At 36.8% G+C, this 21,930-nt stretch overlaps 1 protein-coding gene across 10 annotated transcripts in view; it reads right to left on the bottom strand.

Moving 5' to 3' along the window:
• Positions 1-21,930, bottom strand: part of FBLN1 (fibulin 1) — an 89,752-nt gene that overhangs the window by 32,693 nt on the left and 35,129 nt on the right. For 8 of the 10 annotated variants that reach the window (XM_068657807.1, XM_068657816.1, XM_068657861.1 and 5 more), the window contains 12 exons: positions 19,453-19,624; positions 16,962-17,021; positions 15,343-15,423; positions 14,591-14,692; positions 13,175-13,312; positions 10,696-10,833; positions 8,340-8,483; positions 7,287-7,415; positions 6,663-6,788; positions 5,970-6,089; positions 4,950-5,081; positions 4,284-4,407 (listed from right to left, as the gene is read on the bottom strand). In XM_068657807.1, coding sequence (XP_068513908.1) covers positions 4,284-4,407; positions 4,950-5,081; positions 5,970-6,089; positions 6,663-6,788; positions 7,287-7,415; positions 8,340-8,483; positions 10,696-10,833; positions 13,175-13,312; positions 14,591-14,692; positions 15,343-15,423; positions 16,962-17,021; positions 19,453-19,624 — 1,466 coding nt within the window. The remainder of the gene's footprint in view (positions 1-4,283; positions 4,408-4,949; positions 5,082-5,969; positions 6,090-6,662; positions 6,789-7,286; positions 7,416-8,339; positions 8,484-10,695; positions 10,834-13,174; positions 13,313-14,590; positions 14,693-15,342; positions 15,424-16,961; positions 17,022-19,452; positions 19,625-21,930) is intronic. The other 2 variants (XM_068657824.1, XM_068657834.1) reach the window with 1 other exon arrangement.

The following is a 21,930-nucleotide window of genomic DNA, read 5'->3' as shown; positions in this document are numbered from 1 at the left end:
CACATTTCTGAAATTCAATCCTGCAGATTTCCAGAGCTGGAACGATTTTCTGCACCACCTACAATATACTCCACTACAAAGGCATTCCCTTGATAGTGTGGATATATACTCTGCATGTTCCTCCTATCTGGAGCCAAAAACTTTCAAAGAGCTTTAAGCCATAGAAGACACAGACCCATCTCCATTTTGCCCTCAGCATTGAGCATTTATGTGCTATCCTATGCCCTGGCAGGGATGTATGGACCACATGACCTCCAGAGGTCCCTTCCAACCATAACCGTTATATGATTCTGTGATCCTTGATTCATTCATTTTTCCCAGCTGGGCTCCTTCCTTGCTTACTGCCCTTCCTGCTCAATCAAACTTTTGGCATCAGGATCTTCAATAATGTGCCAATCCTCTTCCTGCTCCATGTTCTCCTGGCTGACACTTGTTCCTCTCAATTTCAGTCTCACAGTCCTGGTCCCAAAACATACTCGTTTCCTTAGTATCTGTGCAGCTACCCCAAACTATTCCTTGCTCTGATGGTCTTCATCTAAACCTGGCATTAATCACCCTTTACCAGAAAGGTCCTGACCCTTTCCCCCATCATATCCTGCACTGATTTCCACAGTTTATTTCATCTTTCTCTCTGATTTTTTTATACAATTTTACTTTCCACCCCCACAAGCATCTCCCAGATCACTTTCCTCACTTGCTCGCACCTTCAGATCTCTCTCCCTACGTTCAGTCTCCGCCCTAAGGATGCCTTTCCTTCTTACAGAGTTGGTTCTTCTCTCTACACTAGAAAGACCTTTCATGAAGTCTGGGTTATCTTTAAAAGCACAAAAGTAAGAGGCTCTGGGACTGTCAGGGTCTGCAATGCCAGGTCCAGGACTGGTAGTAGCTAACATTACAGAGATCAGGCTTCTTTCCTGGCCATGGGAATGTGCTCAGACAGTCTGTGAAGTTGGTGCATGCACAATTTAGACTCCTTTAAGAGGCTCATGTCTGCTAAATCAGAAGAGGATTTTTTGCTGGTAAAATAGGAAGACATCTCTACTGACAAGAGGAATTAAATTGCACTGAGAAGGATAATCAAACACAGATTGCCACAGAGGCTATGAAATCCTTATCACTGAAGGACTTTAAGCAGAAGTTAAATACCTTTCAGAAATGCTTCAGGAAGTCCTGACACTCCCTTGACACACATGGGTAATTACCCATCCAGGTCCTCTTTTATAAGGTTTATGAAAAAGAGCTAGCTGCAATTTTGCAAAAATTTTTAACTTTAAAAGTTTCACACGTTTTTGGTAAGGATGACAAAAAATGCAAAAGTAATCCCCTAACAAATTTCAGATTTCTGCTCCAAAATCTGACAGCAAACTCTTCAATGAAAAAATAAATTAATTAATCAATGAAATTTCTTAAACGCACAAACCAATGTATTCCTGCCTACCCTTGTTCTTGAAAATGAGTGAACACAGCAGTGGCAGAAATTTACCAAAACTTGAGCCTGAATTAGACACCTGGCATGTACAATTTCAGACACTGGTTATGTTTTGGCAAAATTCTAAGCAGTTAAAAACAGGTTCTAATAATGAGAAGCAACAGGCAACATTAATAGCATGCAGGCATGTCTAAAATACAAAAGTATTTCCAAATCTAGCTCAATGCAGCATACATTTCTGACACACCGCCATAACTGCTCTTTATCTTCTCTACTACTTTTCTTGGCTTAAATATTAAAAATGTTTGACTTCAGTTTCACAAAAAGAGATTTTATTTGTTATCCAATTTGATAACAAAAAGTGTTTGGCAAGGGCAGTGCAGTCCTATTGTGAGTAGCTGTAAATCATAGTTATCCTTGGAAAAATACCAAGCCCATAGGCTTATGAGAAAAAAAAATATATATATGTATATATATATACACAATTTAAGCAAAATAGTTTAGACCATCAATAAAATTATTACATTAAGGACCAGACCATGCCAGGCACTTTGCTGGTCGTTGAGAATGCTTACACAGGACTCATGAAGCTGAGAATAACTGTAAGCTGTTCTGAGCTTTCAGCCTATAGCATCTGACAATCCTGCAATTACTTCATCTAACGACAATCACCTCTGCTACAACCACCATGCAAAAATCTCTGCTTTAAAGTTATTAGGTAAATAAGTTTCTGGATCACTGAGAGTGGTTGCCCATACATAAGAATTCTAAGGAAAAATAATGAACAAACTTGTATTACCAATACAAGTCTTATTATATTATAGCTATTCCAAAGAAAATTTGGAGTATTGGGTCAAAAGTTCTACGGCATGTTAACTTGATGGGCATAGAAAACGTGTTGTTTTTCTTATGATAGGCCAAGCTGGTGAAACTGGAATGTGTTTTGAATAAAAAAGAGAAGAAACCAGTATTTCTAATAGATAGGATGATATAAGTAGCCAGATATTTTAATTTTAGAATCCTGGCACAAGTTTAGTTGAAAAAGTGATTTAATGTCATTATCATGCAAGGGCTAACAAAGACATGCTAGCTATCAGTTATGATGGCTTATATATACCAAAAATTATACAAGAATATTTAAATTAATTTGGATTAGAAAGGGCACTAAAGAACAATCTTAAGGAAGTGTTCCCTACTGGGAACAAGGTAACCCAAGACACACACCCTGATATTGGCATGCTGGTATAATAATAACTGGCTAAGTAGGAGAGTACCTATCTGCCCATTGAACTAATTTGGACATTTTGCAATACAGATAATTAACTTGTATTCTCTTTGGTTTATGCAAGTTCATTTTTGACAATATATTTAGTAACTTTGTCTGAAGCTGTCAAGAGGTGAAAGCCTAATAAATCCAAGATAATCACTCAAAGACTTAAAATAATTAGAACTTTACTGGGCAGCTACAGGATTTGTTTCTGATTCACAGCCTAATTATAGCCCTAGCACATCAGAAGAATCTCTCCCTATGAATCTGGGTTAGGCAGAGTAAGCCATTACAGAGCTGCAACAACCCAGACAGAAAAACAATTCAGACATTCTATTACTTCCAAACAAAATCCCTAACATCTCAAATAGCCATTACTTTCAATACATCCATAAAAATATAGAAAAGAAAGAAGATGAAATGGAATATGTGTTTACAGCTATTTTATAAAATGAATTTTTTCAACTCTAGGATGTCCATAAGAATAAAAATCTGCTAATTCTGCTTTGTGGTCCATTACAAATGAGGTGTGCTATTTTTGTTGTTGTTGTTTGTTTTGTTGTTGTTGTTTTTGAATTAAGATAGATACAAATAACACATGATGTTACAAATAAACATCTGCATCATGAGGCACTTCTTGTTTACTGATGTGACCAACATAACTTAAAATTTACTTACTATTGATGCATCTCAAAAGCGTATTTTATAAATATTTGTTTTTATACTATGAAATCCCTCTGCAGCATTCTGATCAAATGCATTTGCTATACCACTTACTTGTCATTTTACAGCTTAAGGTTTAAATTGAAACTAATCAATCCTCACAAAGTCCCTCTGAGGAAGCTGGAAGCACCAGCTTCATTCTACAGAGAAGGTACAGAGATAGTGGGTATACGAACACTGATTGTGAAGAGCAAAATAGTAAGCTGGTAACCAGTGTCATTTATCAGCTTTCCTCTCGACCTGATGCATACACCTACCTGGGTATGAGATATACAGAGAGTACAGGAGTACAGGGTGGCCTTAAAGCCATAGGGCAGGTGGAAAAGTGGCCATCTGCATCAGCCATGCCACCAAAATTTTGAAACAGCTTCTAGCTAGCATTGCCAGCACCACAGGATGGGTGTAAATGAGCTACCAGCTACCCCTCCTCCCATATTTGTGTCTTGTATTTTCAAGACCAGAATAGCTTTCTCTGACCTAGGTTAAGAGCCAACATAAGAGGTAATTCTACCACTGGAATATAATAGTTAGCAAAGGCTGAGTGTGACAGAAAAGTCAGAATTTTGAAGCTGAATGTAATCCTCCTAACAGGCTGGTTGCAAGGTAGCCAGAGAGAGAACATCAACATATGCTTCTAGAGAACATTATAATGGAAACTATTGACACATGGCATCTTCTTAAGGGAATACCTTTTTTTTTTAGACTGAGATAGGACCATGAGAAAAGGACCAGACCTATGTGTGCAAAACTTGGGGTAGGCCTAACCAGTAAAGTATGTATTTGCCAGAATCTGTTCAGTCAGCAGTGTGAGGAGAATATGCCACCAAAAAAAAACACAATGTACCTTGAAAAGAAAGTACTTACGTATCTCCAGACTTGCGGTAATTTTCTGGACATTCCAAAGACAGACAGCGAAAGCCCCCTTGGATATTAAAGCAGGTCTCATTGAAAGAGCAGTTGTGGGTTTCTGCAACACACTCATCAATATCTGCCAAATGAAAAAAGGTGAGTGGGTTAAACACATGCTTTTCCTCTACTTGCAGGTGCCGTATGATGAAAATATCACATTAGGTACTAGAGAATATGGGGTGCAATTAAACATTATTACAGGATTAAGGAAAGCAGGAGAGCAAAAGGAAGAAAAATAACCCAACCAACACACAAGAACAAGAAAAGGAAGAACAGCAGTGCCACTAAGTGGGCAAGATTTAAATATTTGCTGAAATGTCTACAGCTTTATGATATTTCCTTTTGACAGATAAACTAATTCATATCATTTAACAGTGGGAATCTTCATCGAGTTTGTTCAAATTCTTTAAGAGCAGTATAAAACATAACTTCATTCTATAGGCTGTAAAAGAAACTTCTATTGGATCCCGTTATTTATTATAAAAAAATTGGTCCCTCCAGATTTCAAGCTGTTACTGACTGTTTTACTTTTAGTGCTGCAGGACTATAAATACAAAACCTTTCTAGAACTCTTTAGAAGCCCACAATCCTGTTACATCTCCCTGAAGCCTTTGAATGTACCTTGGCAGTTTCGTGCATTGGGTGCCAACCTGTAACCGGTGGAGGGACAAGTACACTGAAAGCTCCCAGGAATATTAATACATCGAAAGGAACAGATATGACCTCCAGTAGGTAAAGCACATTCATCAATATCTGCAAGAGGAAAACACCACTAATTTACTATGTCTGCATGGCATTTTACTAAGTGAACATATATGGTGTTCATGCTGCAAGGTTGAAACACTATTTTGTGATTCTAACTAGTGGAAAACAAAAACAATTGCTGATTAGGGCCACAACTATCTAATGAAGGTTGTCAGGAATAAATGAGGTGTGAAGAAAATTAAAAGCAATCCAAGGGCTTAAGAGACAGTCTGCTTTTGTCTTATAAATGTGTAATAACACTGTAAATACAGTGACATCTTATTGTAGTACTTTACTAATGGGACAGAGAGGAATAGTATTATTCCTGTTTTAATAAAAAGGAAATGGTGATGTTTTGCCCAAGCTCTTACTGCATATTAAGTCCAAGATATCTAAGCTGAATTTCAAGATCTTGTCCACTGGGTCACACCCACATTCTACTACTACTTGATCAAAACCTACATACACATTAATTCATAACCAGCCACAAAAGAAGGATATATAAAATACCATGTAATAATATTGTATATTACATATGAAACACACAAACACGTTTGTATGTTCACTTGCTGAAGACAAGAAATCGTGCTAGTTGCTCAGTAAAAAAAAAAAAAAATTATCAATTTTGAAGGCACATTTCTGACCAGTTAGGAAAGTATGTGAAGTTACAGTTCTGTGTAAACAGCAAAGCTGACACCATACAATCAAGCAGAGTTATTTCTAGACAAAGGCATGGGTGGGAGACTTTTATTAAGTACAGTTTCATAGTTTCACAGGAAAATAACAAACAGAATCAAATGTTAAAATGCATCTATTAAGAGTCTATTAAACTATTTATGTATGTCATGGTGTGAACTGAAAATGCTTGAATCCTTTATCTGCAAAGACAGTTCTTACCTTCACATGAAATCCCATCTATGTCACTAAGTTGAAAGCCACGGCGGCAGTAACACTGATAGGAGCCATACACATTGGCACACTCTTGACTACAGGGGCTGCTCTCACACTCATTTAAATCTGAAATGCAAAATTATACATCTGAAACCTCAATTTCTTGCTGTATTTGTCACTCCTATTACAGGACTGAGGTAAAAGTTTGATTATTTTTTTTTTCTTTAATAATTAAGAAAGGATGGTTTACATATTACTGAGTAAACAGGAAATAATGGGCTTTGGGTGTATTATTCTCAAGAGGGTCTGGTAGTATATGTTACTGTGTGCTATTATTTCCCACTGTCCTTCAAGGTGTGTGACTTGGAGGGAGTCATTAGGACCACACCTGCATCTTTATATTTGGATATCAGCAAAGCTGGTTGTGAAACTCTTGAAGCTGATCTAGTCACATCACTTGAAAATGCGGTAAATACAGACACATACACCTCTGTGTGATCCAGCCAAAGGACAAAATATTGGAACTGTGGACTACAGCAGTCTTGATTATTCATAGCAGCATTCATGCTATCAAAGGGACAACATTGGGTTGATTTCTTGTACCAATTCAGAGCAGTCTTATGAACTAAAATCAAACAGGAATAGCTAAACGGTGACAAGCTACATCTCATACTATATACCTTACACATATAGCCATACCTTCACATGACCTGCCATCAGTTGAAAGTTTGAATCCCATGGTACAAGTGCAGTAGTAGGAACCAGGAGTATTCTCACACTTGTGAGCACAAAGACGGCCTGGATAACGTCTGCATTCATTGATATCTGCAATGATAAACATACAGAGATCTATATATTGGCTGGCTTCCTTGGAGCAGTACTCTGGACAGGACCATGGTTTTGAGTTTTATTTTTGTTTTCCAGATTTAAAATTAGAGAGGGAAGGATTTACCCAAAATGCTCATTTAAGAAGTACCCTTGTGCATAACTGAATTAGACAATATAAAGAAGAAAGTCACTTTGATCTTCCAAAGGAATGTTTTGCTGTAGGTGCCTACAAAAAAAAAGTCACAGAAAACAATTACATGCACTCTCATAATCTTACCTTTTAGTAGGATAACAGATAACATGTTGACAATACTAATTCAGCTTCCTTTGAAGTATCAGCATGTCTTTAGTATGGTATTAGATTTATACAAATAATACAGTAGTCAATTTTACATTCAGATGAAAGGTTATGCAGAAAGCCATAATGTTCTTTACGCAGGCTCATTTTTTAAAATGTCATGGTTGGATTTACGTAAGTTGATAGGTACAACTTACCAACACAAGTTCTACTGATGACATCAAAAGAATAGCCAGATTTGCACTCACAGCGATAATTGCCTGGGGCATTTATACAAACATGTCCTTCGCCACATGGCTGACTGGAAGATAAGCATTCATCCACATCTATAAAAAAGGAAATGTAAGTACACTTATGAGGATGCAAGTCGAGAGAAGAGCAACACGCTCTCTTAGTTTAGATGCACATTTGTGTGTCCCTTCTATCTGTAAAATAAAGTATAAATTCTTGCTGCCTTACAAGTGTTTTATGGGCTTTCTTTAGTGGTAATTGTGAACTTTTGAAACAGAAAGTGAGAAAGTGAGACTTGGATCTAGCACCTAGCTTCAACAAGATCAGAGTACTAATTGCAAAATTCTAAATGTAAAATTCTTACAGAATGAGGTATCTCTCATACATGTGCTGTAAATCTTGATGGGACTTGGGAAGAAAAAAAAAAAAACAGGAAATCGAGAAATCAGATAATCTTTGGAGGAAATTAGGTGAAAAAACATTTTATTGTGGATATTCAATATTTATGGAACCTATTTCTTCACCTAAAATAAGATGTTGGAAGACCACAGTCAGTTGTGCTTTGATAAACGTTTAAAGTAATTAAAAATGCAGGCAAAATACCTCTCTTTGCAACAGATACCTTAGTTAAATGCCAGCCCAAGGCATATCTGCCTTTCAACCTTATTTGAACGTCTTCTGAGAGACATTATGTGGCAGGTGATTCTTGCATTATAACTATTTATTGGGGAGATTTTAGATTACACAGCATTGTTCCAGTATACTGGTATAGTCACAGACAATGCCGTTTTCAGGGGAGGCAATTGTCACTTCTGTTTTTCTTAGTGTTTTACGAGTAATTTGAAGGACAGAGAGGATCTTTGTCACTCTTCACTTTCTGTGACTGCCATGAATGAAAGAACAGGATCAAGAACTGATTCTGGGAACATGAGAAAATTAGGCAGAGCCCAAGAAACCAGTAAACACACGTGGTTCATTTTCTTAAAACATTTTTTTTTTTCTTCAGAACTGTTACTTACCTACACATCTTGTTCCATCTTCATTAAGATGATACCCTCGGCCACAGCTGGGTGAGATTCGCTGGCAGGTGTATGAGCCATCAGTGTTAATGCATATCTGCCCAGCTGGACATGGCATGTTGGTACTCAGGCATTCATTGATATCTGCAAGAGTACAGGAAGTCAATGTAACAATCTGCTGTCTAATGATGTTTCAGGTAAGATGCTTTTCTTACATCCCTCGTGGTTTGAAAAGCTCTGCTCACAGGACCACAAACATTTGTGTCATTTAGCTTCAACAATATTACGCCTCTGGGGTGAAGACTAGGAGAGGTACAAAAGGCCCAGATCCCATTCAAAAGCTTAGGAAATTGGCTGTAGAATTTGTCTTTGTTTAAAGGCCTTTACAAGTCATCCCCCCCTGAGATTTACAAAGAGATGATGAAGAATTCAGTTTACCAGCTCAACCAGTTACGTTACAGTCTATGTGTGAGGATTACAGCAAGTAAGATGTAGTAAGTCGTATAGGTAGCAGTTGTCTGCATTTTTACAGAGAAAAACTACTTCTCACAGGTATTCACCATGAATACCTTACCTCATCTCATGTAAACATTTAAGAACTTGAACAGCTCTTTTTGTGTGCATGCGTATGTGTGTATTCACTATGCATCCCTCTACCATCCATGAAATATATGGGTTTTTTGTTTTTACAAACTGGACATCATACACACACAGAAGAATAAAAAATGAAAAGTAAAACCTCAGAATATGTAATGAGATGAGACTAAGCTATATCAGAGTATGAGAGTATGATATGGTACAGTTTATCTAATCAAGAAGGTAAGAAACTCACTGTTATCCAGGGTTAGCAATGTGCTATTAGCTCGGAGAGAAGGAGTTTCAGGAGTCTGAAACTTTTTGCCACTACCAAAACACCCTGCGACAACTGGAAATGTTAATATATCTAAGACCTGACAGTCTGTAGGAACAGTCACTGCTTGTGAATGTATGGACCTGCATCTCAAAACCTTCAGCAATATCCAGTTTCACGTGCCTACTTCTTCCCTGCCTCAAGTTTTCCTCCTTATTTCACTGGTGCATGACCATTACTTTTCACAGTGGTACTGCTGTCAAAGAGCTACTGCTTTCCAGTTGCTACAATAAAAAGCAAAGAATTGCTTTGTTGAAAAGACAGTAAAGCTTTATTACTATTTCCCCCTCGACACCATATAAGGCAGCATTTTATTCACAGTTTGTTAAATCAGCTTGTGAATTTGTTTTGCTAATTATTTTGAGCAAGTTCATATTAGGGGACATAACCATTATCGCTGCAAATTGCTGCGGATTTACTGTCAGTGCAGACATGGTAACTTCTACAGCTGTGGATCTAGTGTTGGCTATGGCATGTAAGTGTCTTCAAAGGGTTTATTGTACACAACAACCAGATCCCTTCATCTTGTTTGCAAAATTTTTACAATTTTATTTTCAGCCTCAGTGTTTCCAGGATCAGATTTTGGCACTACAGAGTACAATATGGTCAGGAGAATGTGGGGCTGACAATGAGCTAGAATTGGCAGCTGCAGCTGCTCAGCCAGTTCCACAAGCCCAAAACACACCATGCCGCTGTGAGGATATTAAAGTTAAGACAAGACTTGAAAACACTACCCAAGGGAATAACTGACAGATTTGTAGGTCACATTAGACAATTCCATTTAGAGTATGCTGGAAACCAGTAATTCTAACATATTTACTGAAAGGTTTTAACTCTGTTTTTTAGGAGCCTCAGAATAACTTGACAGGAGTCTTGGAAACAAGACATTAGCACAACACGTCCTACGCAGTCTTTAAAATAAAACTCCTCTCCACAGTGTATGATAATTAGTCCCTCATTCTCATACATAGTAATATTCTTCATAAACCACAGCTAAAGGTGATAGGTCTAGAAAGACCTACATATCTTTAGACCCTCTTCGTACTAATATCAATGAAGTATGTTACAGAGGAAATCATAATTTACAGTTTTTTATACTAAGCTTTAACTAAAACTTTTTGAATAGAGGGAGATTAAAACATACCACTTTTACCAGATTTTGTTTCAGATAAAAGCTCTGAAGACTTAAGGAAAATGTTCAAATGCAGCTAAGTGCCCAAATCTCATTAAAAATAGGTAGCTAGTATTTAAGTCTTATTTAGAGGTCTTTCATCTGTAAATCTTACCTGTGTGACCAACCCTGTCTTTAAAAAAGCAGAAAAAAGACAGCAGAGCAATACATACATACATGAAGAATGACTTGAGAAGCTCAGAACTCACCCAGTGAAACTACAGATTAACTCCTAAGCATCACTAAGTATTCACTGAGATAAGAGTATGTCTTACCAATACAGTTGCCTAGCGCATCTTGTATAAACCCATTCATGCACTGTAACTTGGGTCGGCAACGGAAAGATCCTGGAGTATTCTGACAGATAAAATCGGGGGGGCAGTTATGAGTACCGGTCTCACATTCGTCAATATCTGGTACATCACAAAAAAAAAATGTTAGCAGGAGTTTGACAAACTTTTTCATCACATTTAAAACATAAGACAGTTTAAAATGTCAGACAGATTAATCCTCAGCATATTTTCATGCATATCAATGCAGTGATCCAGGATCAACCTGTACTGTTGCTTCAAACAGAATCTCAGTAAAAACATATATAGGCATGTATGTGTTTATTATGCTATTACACATTTAGTTCTCATAACTAAATGGTTCAAAATGACTATAAAGCATCTGAAGCACCATGTTCAGCAGTGTTCAGTCTTGATTCAGCACTGTGTTAATACATGGGCTTATCTTTGAAGTCAGTAGGACTTAATTGTGTCCAACTGCATTTTTAATTTTAACCTTAACCTCACCTATATCAAGGCCTTTTTGCATTATTCTGCTTTAAAATGCATACAAATATGATTTACGTGCACTTTAATATTCCATTCTACTGCATTACAGAAAATAAATATTTGTGAATAATTATGATTCAGACAAAGCAGACAAGGGCTAACAAGGTTTCATTCATGAACATAACCTAGTCCACAGTGGCTAGTGACTAACATTTGATGTTCACTACCTCACAATGAGAAGAAATTTTCTGAAACTTCTAAAAAGCAGAAACTTCCTAGCCATAGCATATCTTGGCTTTCCCATCTATGCTATGGAAACAAGAGTAGAGACAACTGCTTATCCCTAGCGGTTGTAAGATTCAGAAAATGATTGTGGGGCCTACTTTAAGTTTAGTATGGGTTTTACATTGTTACAAAGAATTGTTTTAAATCAGCAGGGTTTTATATGCTGCACAACTCAGTAATGAGACAAATATTTTCCATGTCATTTTGCAAGGCATTTAAAAATCATACATGAAGATTATTAATTTTCTATTTTCATCATTATTGACATAATGTTAATAATTAACTTCACTACCATATCTTATCCAGATAAGAAATTTCTAAAGCTAATGGCATTCATAATTTAATGACTATATTCCCATTTTTCCACCAGAAAAGTATTGTTGATACTTGCTGGTAAGCTATTTGTGGGCCTAAAATTGATGTCATTCAAATCAGCATGAATTTTACTTCGAAGGCAGCGAAGTTGGACCACAATACTTTCAAAAACCATCATCTCTATGTTCTAGGGGTTTTGTGCTGTAGTTTATTTATCAGCTTTTTCTTTTTTTTTTTTTTTTCCCCCTCCAATCTATTATTCATCATTAATCACTCTGTGAAGTAAAACCCTACACAGAATTTTGTCTGAGTTAACTTACTCAATTAAATGAAATTACAGACTGTTTTTAAACAATTCTAGGGTCTGGGGGAACAGACCTTTTGGTAGTGGAAACCAATTCTACATCATATGGTGTTTGCTGCCAATTTATCTTTGCAAAGGTAGCATGTCAGGTGCAGCTATGGATACACGTAACAGCATACTCTGAGCTAGATGCAACATGAAATCATTAATTTATTTAGTTAAAAAAAAAAAAAAGACTATTACCCTCGTGTTCAAACACAGGTAGTCAGCAGCACTGGTATTAACCTTTTTTCACTTTTACATCCTCAAGAATGTTGTGATTAAGAAGTGAACTTCATTGCAATGAATTTAATCCTACTGAAGACAAAGGCTTACTTTTTTTTTTTTTTTTTTTTTCCAGGATGCATCTACCTCAGCATTTTCAAAATTGAACTGCCTTGGTCATTTCACTTACCACTTTGCACTTAGAGATGTGCAAACTTGATTCTTTAAGATGAAAATAAACCATCAGATATGTGCCAGGAGCAGGACTTTGGCACGCCACTCATTAAGAGCAACCAGTTCCTAAAACAAGACTAGAACTAGCCAGAAGTAAACACCTCAAAAATGCATACAGTGTGAGTGTGGGTTCTTCAAAATCATCTGCTTCAGCCTGCAGATCAGCTCTTGTCACATAGCACAACTTGCCAATGTATAATAAACATAGTTCTTTCTTCTGGAAGTCTTACCATAGTCCACAGGCAGCCTGTATTTGGTATTTGCAAGGTGACAGGAGGAAAACTACTGTCCCAGAAGAACTAAAGCTGTCTGTGTGCCCCTGTATAACTATGGCTTACACACATATTTCTGAAAACATAAAAAGAGCAAGACATGATGATGGTTTAATGTTTGTTTGTTTTGGTAGTGTGTTTTGTTGTTGTTGCTGCTGTTTTTTGTGGTTTGTTTTTGTTTGTTTGTTTGTTTGTTGTTGTTTTTTTTTGTTTTTTTGTTTGTTTGTTTTGTTTTTCTGTTTTGTTTTTCTTTTCTAAAATGTAAATCTGGAAGATTTCAGTTTCTCTGTCCAGGACATACCTTTACAACGACTGTCATCAGTTAGTTCATAACCAGTTCCACAGCTCGTGTCCCGCTGACAGCGAAAGGATCCTAATGTATTGACACAAGTTTGTCCAATCCCACAGCTGTGTGTACCAGTGATACACTCATTAATATCTGGAATATGTAAAGGGAGGGGGGGATAGGGAATGGAGAAAGAAAGAACAAAAAAGAGTAAATAAAAAACACAAAACTACTGGCAAGAGCAGAGATCAAAGGCTGTTTGTGGGCACACCTCCAACCACTGATTATTTTGGGCATGAGGATACAAAGAATGGTGTAGGTTTGTCCTCCCACTCCCAAAACGTGGCTACTCCTCTCTGTTCTTAGAGTGTTAGATGTTTTGACTAACAAGACTAACTACTGATTCACTGTACTTAAGAACAGAAGGAAGTTGTACCAAGTGCGAGCAAAGGACCAACAATCACCTGACTGGGTCTAGTAGCAGATGATTATATAACTATAGTGACTTATTGAATGCAGCAAACTTTCAGAAATGTTTCTCTTGCTTTGGATCTCACCCACGTATAACTTAAGGACTCCTCAGGCCACAGGCTGCAACTTTCTACTTTCTAGCTACTGACATTTGTGAATTTTTCACCTTTGTCTTGAACCCAGAAGAGTATTTGGCATCCACACATGTCAAATATAAGTTTTTTCTTTTTATATTTCACACTAAGCTAGTGTTAATCTGACCAATCATCAGTATCTGTTTTATATTCTGAAGTTTATATCACAGCTACTTACCTAGACCCCCTTTTCAGTCTGAGATAAAAAGGCACTTCTGATGAGTAACACTTTTCATCCTAGAATAACTACTCAAAATATGTGAGATGAACTATGCCCTGGAAGTGCTTGTTTCTCTTAAACAGAGAAGAAAAAAAAAAAAAAAAAAAGTGCCTTGGCTGACTAGCTCGAAGCAGATGTCCACATTACGTCTGAAGTCAAGTGTGATGAGCTCCATCCCAGCCCACTTCATCTGATGCCCGTGTATTTTTTGTTCTGGGGGAAAATGAACAATTCTTCCCTCTTGACTATTCTCAGGCCACTAATGATCCACACAACTTTCAACCTTTTTGTCAGTTGTGTCCTCAACAAGCTGAAGAATCTTACTCTATTTCATCTGTCTTATCAATTATTATCTACTACTCAGTTATCATCTACTACTAAAATAGAACACAGGTATTTTATTTTGGCTCTGCTCAGAAGGAAAAGCTAAAAATCTACTATGTCTTCTTTTTAAGATTTCACCTCCTTTCATTGCTGATATAAACATATTCTGATCTCTTCTGACTGGATTTTTTTAATTTTTTTTTTTTTTTTTAATTTTAACCTATTCTTGCTCTTTTGAAATAAGGATGTTGATTATTGAGGTAAAGGTTTTAGTTCTTTTACCTTCACAGTTGACACCATCTGGTTGAAGTTGATACCCAACAAAGCAGGAGCAGACATAACTGGATCCGGTGTCTCTGCACTGCTGAGAGCAGGGACCACCACCTAATTGGAAATTTTAAGAAGTCTTATAAAATTAGGAGGCTCTTCACAGGGACTGAAACAAATCAAAAATTTGCAGGATGGTTGCTGATTTATTTAGAAAAAACAAATAACTAAATACACAGGTATTAGAAGAAGGAAAGGGCTAATCTCTAGAAGCATTTGCAATTTATTATTTTTTTTTCAGCACTAAAAATGAATACAAGGAGGAAGTAAATTAAACAGTTGCTCATAAACCCATCATTGTTAGAATGTGAAGGGAAAATGTTAGGAGCTCAGAAACCTCCTCAGATTTTGCTGATAAGTTAAAACATTGTATGATTACTACTATACAATGGGGAATAGAAGAGGCATTACCACAAGTTAATGAAACATTTTCATTATTAGCTGCATTTGGCTTTATTTTCAGCTTATAAATATTAGAACATAACTCCTGAATTAGCTACGGCATGTCCTCTTTCCTGTTCAGCAGGCAGGAAACATGAAAGAGAAAAGACAGTATTGTAGGTGACAACAGGTTTAGAGAACATAAAAGACTTAAACCATACTACAGGGATACTAAAGATCTAGTGAACTGTGTACAGGAATCAGAAAGAACATGGAAGAGAGCTGGGGTTATTCTGGTGACAGAAAAAGAGGACTAAGAAATTTACCCAAAATTTGGCTCATCATGAAGAAAACATTTTTTCTGATCTCATTCAGAAATAAATTAATAATAGAAGCTTTTAATATTCCTACAATAGAGAAAGGGTTAGATACTTACAACTATTTGTTTTAAGAATATTGATATTCTTAGTACAAACAGATTCTATCCTTTTCTGTTTTTCAGAAGAACGTCTGGATAGGCATTAAACAAAAGGCTTGAGATAAGCACTATCAATGTGGGCAAATGCAGCTATTATAACTAAAACTTTCAAGTGAATTAAAGAAAAACGTTTTTTTTTAAATTACCACAGTTTCTACTGAGAACAGGGCCATTAATACAAAACAGAAATTTTGGTCTTCAGACATAGTACTGGCAAAGGTAATGACATTACAAGGAACAATAACTTTGAGGTTGAGATGGACAGTTACTGTTTTCTGAACCTCTGCTAATAATGTGATCTCCTGTCAGCCAAAGTAAAACCTATCATGGAAGTGCTGGAAGAACAGAATTTATTTCCTCATATACCAGGAAGGTACTCTGGAGCAAAGTGTTGCAAGTTTCACTGCATAGGAAATTTAAGCTTCACCTGGTGAAGACTGGAAAAATCACACGTAATTTTAACTTGCCAAGTTTATCAGAAAATATATTGCAGACTGAAACTCTGATTTGTAATTAGTCACACCAATCCATCTCCTGAAGACATATGATTAAATGACAAATTCAACAAATGATTACATAAAGAAATAATGCTAGGAAAATATGTAACTTTTTTTTTTTTTTTTTTAAATTTGATCTCTTGTAACTAGCAGCTGGAGACAGAGGTTAGAGACAGTTTTGTTTTTTTTTAGAGCCCATGTTGGTTTTTGGTTAGAGCCAGTGTTTGGCTAATGACCTTAGTACATGTTTTAAACCTCTCTAAAGTACAACAGCAATACAACATGCATGACAGTAAATCATCTCGCAACTGGAATAGAAGTCCATTAAATTGATTTTAGCCGAAATACATTACTTAGTTCTGAAATGCCTGTAGAAAATAATAAATCACTGCTATTGTAAGTTTATAGACATGTAAATCACACATGACAAGCAGTAAATCAGAATATTTAGCAGAACAATATCCCAACAACACATTCTTCCCAGGAGGCAGAACAGTCTGACTAATGAGGACACTAGCTGCTTTTCTTCCTTTCAGGTGATGCATCACAAAAGGAAACAAGTTCCACTTCATATCCAATCACTCTGATCATTCCAAGAGGAGAATAAAAGAATGCACATATTTAATAGAGACTCCATTGATTCTGAAGAATCCAGAGTATTCCATGGGTTCAGTGAATAACACATCTGAGGTGCTATCAACTAGAAGTCAAATAAAAGTTAAATGTATAGTCTAAGCTTCAGCTGGGTTAGCTTCAGCTGGTCACCATGGCAGACAATGCCTTCCTTTACGAACAACTGAAGCATCACATAATGGCCTACTATTTCTTAAAAAGCATCTTCATTCTGTTCTTTTTACCCTTAGCTAGCCAAGGCAAAAGGTTTGGGCTAATCGCTAGATCTAAGCTTAGTTAACCTTTATTGGAGATAATCACAGAAGAGCTGGCTAAAAGGACTAGTCACCTGACTTACCTCTGCAGCCATCATGCAGATAAGGATCTTCTTGGTCTAGTTCCTCCTTTGAAATTTCAACTAAAAAGAGTAGAGACAGACATTAGAGGAGAAACACTTCTCACAGTAAAAGGCTGCCTACTTGGGATGCGATTCAGGCCAGAGTTTTGGATACAACAGGACAAAATTAAAAAGCATTATTTACATATTTTGCAGCTATTTCATGCTTAAATTTGGCATTCAGATGCACATGCCCATGAGGCATTTTCCAACTCACTGATTCAATATGAAAATCATGCTGTGATCATAGATTACATATGGGCTGAGATTTTCAAATGCAGATTCTTACCATTAGGCTTTTAAGCAGAGCTTAACCTGATTTTCATAAGACATGTTGTTGAGGCATGCTTAGTTTCCACTGACTTTATAGTAGCTTGGGGTACTCACAGTTTTAATGAAAATCAGATTAACCTCAGTTATTTATTTAGATTTCATTCCAAAAAACTCCACACCCAACTTTTAGGCACCTAATTATAGCATTCTTTCAAATATGCTTCATGATCAGCAGTACTTCTGCTGCATACGTGTGTCATGAGAGTCCTTTATCTCTATATGGAGGGCAGAAAAGAGCTGAATACATCTACTGACTGAATCTACTCATCAGTCAGAGAAATAACTAATGGACTTTGCCAGTCTCCACCACTTTGAACACTTCAGAAATTGTGGGCTGGTAGTGAGATGTGTAAAAACACAATCTCAAAATACTCTGGTTATTGAGCAGGAAACTTAGTGCCATTGCAGTACTCATCTGTATGTCTTTCAACCAATGGTCACTTAAAAGCAAATACTTGGTCATGGATCTGGAAGCAAATCTGTGAGCAGTGAACCTCTCAGGCCATAAGGATACATTTTGGTCATGCAGAGGCTGTTGAAAACAGTTTGTCCAAGTCTTGTCTGACTTTGTACAGGACTCTTGGGATGCAGTTACCCAAGACTCCTCTTTATGTGACCAAGAAAGCATTATACATGAAGTCTGTCTTACTCTCTACAGCAGAATACCTTGTGTGTCTTGCTACTGTGCAATACAAACACAAGGTACTATTCTAAGAAGCTGCCATACAAAATGGAGACTGACCTCCTCTTCGTGACTAGGGAAGGTGCTGTTCAAGTATTCTTTGCTCTACCTTTCTACAGGTAATCTTTGTTGTTAATAGGGCTATCTGACACATCTCCAACCACATGGTTGTTTCTTAGTTCAATGGTAAGAACTTTGTCCTGACCTACTTGCTGACATCTTGCATTAATGGTCATTGTGAATGCCACTTGCCCATAGAGGTAAGTGGAAAAATACTGTACATTGTGCTTGTAATTCTGGATTTTTGGGTATTGATATATTTCTCGTGTCACACAGACATTTTTAAGTCTGCAAATTCTTGGTATTAACACAGTCTAGGTGCAAAGTATCTACTGCTGTAGACATTTCAGTCAGAGAAAATGGACAAGGGCTATTCCCCTATTATGACAGGGGTACACAAAGAAATCAGCAAGCCATTTCTACAGGTTACTTGATAAGGGTGTACAGTGACATAGGTCAATTTTCAGAGACCTGAAACAAATCTGCTAACACACTGGCTTAAGCACACCAGCTCAAGTTTTTGTCGTGGGGTTTAAGTGATTGATTAGGGTGATGTTTTTAAAATCTGCCACTGGTCATCTTCAAGCCAGAGTGCATGTTTTCAGTGCTCAACAGCCCATGAAGGAGGGAGGCAACATCCTACAGCATGACTTTTCTGCAGTTTCAGTTCAGTCTGTTAAGTGAAAGATGAAAAAAGAAAAAACAGGTCTGTAAGTGTCAGTACGTCCACACTCATTCTCTTCAGATCTGTGGACTCGGTATGAAGAAGCGTGTCATGAGCTGCTGCTGTCTAGATCTCCCTCTCTTCTGACAACACTGAAGTAAATGCAGAGACACAATGTTGCCCAGAAATGTTCAGTTCTCCTAGACAGACTAAGCATTTCAAATTTGTAGGCATTTGCCTCACACAAAAGGCAACATTTGAATTCTGCATAGCTAGAAACTGCCATCTGGCTTTGAAATCCATTTAAAAGAACAAATAAAAATAAAATTAATAGCTTATACTCAGTTTCTAAGATAAGGAACATTAATGACTGAAATAACTGTCTCATATTAAGTTCTGATACAAGGAACTGAGTGACCACTATTTAGCTCTTTTAATCTCTTGTGATATACATTTCAGCTATCACTAGCAAAAAATAAAATAAAATAAAATAAAATAAAATAAAATAAAATAAAATAAAATAAAATAAAATAAAATAAAATAAAATAAAATAAAATAAAATAAAATAAAAGGTCAATATACGTGTACATTAAATTACTCAAAGGAGGTCTCAAGTTAGAAGAATTGCAACAGAAACTGTTTAAAGTACAAGCACTCCTTGTACCCCATATCATTTCCTCTCTCAATCTTTTATAATTTGCAAGGTAAAATACCCGGTTCCTTTTTAGGAGCATCATCACTGATGGACACATCAGTGCCTTCTTGTCCTTTCACACAACAAGCTCTGAAGACAATTCCACATTGGTATCCTATCTTCAGGTTGGATTCACAACTCTGTCCTTGAACTTGGGTGGTCTTTCCCAGCAAACAACAGTGACAACATTTCTGTTAAATAAATAAATAAATAAATAAATAAATAAATGTCACATTTTAGCCCCAGACAAATCACTGCAAGTTTTCTCAGTAGTTTCAATAGTGTTATATCACCTTGGCAAACTGCTGGAATTTTTCCTGCAAACTCTTTCAGAGCTTCTGGTATACTTAGGCTGTTATTTTAATCTATAGTTGAGTTCAGTGGGCTGTAGGTCTGGCCTACACAGAGTCATACCTGGTACCCAAATCTAGTTCTCCTAACTATTGTGTATGTTGGATGTGTGTGCACAAATATACCAATATGATGATGTGGAGGACCAGAACATAGGAAGGACCTATGTATATGGAATGACAAGGCTCCCTGCCTGCAAACCCCAGTTTTGAACACCAGCGAACAGCAGAAACTCTTTAACACCTCTGCATCCCTTTTGTATCCAGATCATTAAACGGAGGCATAATCAGTAAAGTGCATGATTCAGTTTAAAATTAAACTGCCTATCCAACTTCCGCCCCCCAAAATACCCTTCTCAAAACTAACAAACAAGCAAACAAATATAATTAATCCAAAGCTAGTGTTAACAGGTCATAAAGACAAGCTTTTCTGCTCTGGAGAACAGACCACATAATCAAGCATTATTTAAAAGCATCACAGTCCTCACATGGCTTCCAGCAATAAAATACAACCCACACCCTCTAGACATGCTAAACTACACCCCAGGGATACACCACAGAAGTGAATACATAAATTAATCCTGTGGAGGTTTCCTTTAATTTTTAAATAAGCAGAGCAGATGGAATAAAAAACAACTAAACATTGAATTAAATTTCTGTAATTTTGCACTTTAAACAATTCACTTACTGAAAAGGAGGTAACCATTACATTTCTTTCACTACTTTGAAACTACCTATATTCTCATTTTTTCCCATATAGGGCATTATATACATGTTTCTCTTGCTATATGGCAGTAAAAAGTTCTTTTAAAGCCTAAAGCAACAGGAAAGTAAAATAATAAAGCATTTTTTCCTCATTCCTTCATATTTTCTTTCTTTGAAGCATTCTGAATGAAGTCCATGCTGTAGACAAGCACGCTATTTTGTACTTCTTTTATATACTCAGCCCAATCCCTCCCCCGCTGCAGAATGCTGTGTGGCAGGAACTCTTCCCTCCTGGACAGTACTGAGGTCTTCCTTTCATGCCCACCATAATGCTAAGATGCACATTTTCCCTCACTAGCTACTGTTTGACTGGACAGTTTCTCACTACCTTTTTATTATTTTGTTCTCCAACTACATCTGTACCGTGGCAGATGCTCTGGCTTCATCGCTAACATGTCTGGGATGTTTCCATCTTTTCTGGATTTAAAAATAAAGACTTGATGATCTCTTTCAGGAATTGCCACATTTCTGAGGATTTGTTTTGTCTAACAACTTCCTGAGGCACCTTTCTTGAACTTTTTAACATCTGTCTATAATTTTGGTGGATTTCCAATTCTCACAAACATAAGTTCCAGACAGAAATCAAAACTGAGCTGAAGATTCATTGTTTGACTTAAGCTTGTGTATTTTTGATAACAAAATGTTGAGTTACTGAGTACAGCTGATTGATGCCTTGCCAAACTGTCATAGTATATCCTTCTGGATATCCTCACTGGCTTCTGCTGTTAAGCATATTAACTGACTCACATCTACTTTGTCTTGTTACACAATGCTCAAATTGGGAGTTACAGAGTTTCCCTGGATGTTTTTGTAGAGAGTGATCATTAATTCTGCTGTTCTTGAAGTGCTGAATAACCTTATGTTCTTTATCACCTCCAGGCTGAGCCAGAACTTAAAGAAAAATCTCTCTCCAGCTAATGTAAATCTTCAGTATTGAGCCTGCTAAATTTTGCAATGTCCATGAGAAACTGCATCCCTATTTAACGTAACTGTATGCATTGAACCATTTGTTCAAGCCTGTATTTATTTTAATTGCGCATGATCCATCTTGATTTAACACTTTGATAATGATGATAATTTATGCTGATATATCACTGGCAAAATGATTCAGAGATGAAAAGCACCAAATGTTTTCTTAACTGGTGTTAGGGTAACTGTTTTTTATGGTAATTGACCCTAAAAGATTCTCTACTGGCAGTCCTAAAGCCTAAGATTTCCTGTTCAACTAAAGAAAGAAGATGGAGAATCTGGTGGATGGCCACACTCAGGACTCTGTATACTTGCATACTGCTCTGCATCTTATTTGTGAACTTGGAAAGTTGCTTATTTTCCTTTTCTCTTAGTTCTCCCACTGTGGAATGGTAATAATATCACAGTAATAT

Source organism: Anas acuta, chromosome 1, assembly GCF_963932015.1.
Source record: "Anas acuta chromosome 1, bAnaAcu1.1, whole genome shotgun sequence".
Classification (NCBI taxonomy): Eukaryota; Metazoa; Chordata; class Aves; order Anseriformes; family Anatidae; genus Anas; species Anas acuta.
The sequence above is the reverse complement of the archived record's forward strand: the minus strand, read 5'-3'. Positions and strand labels throughout refer to the sequence as shown.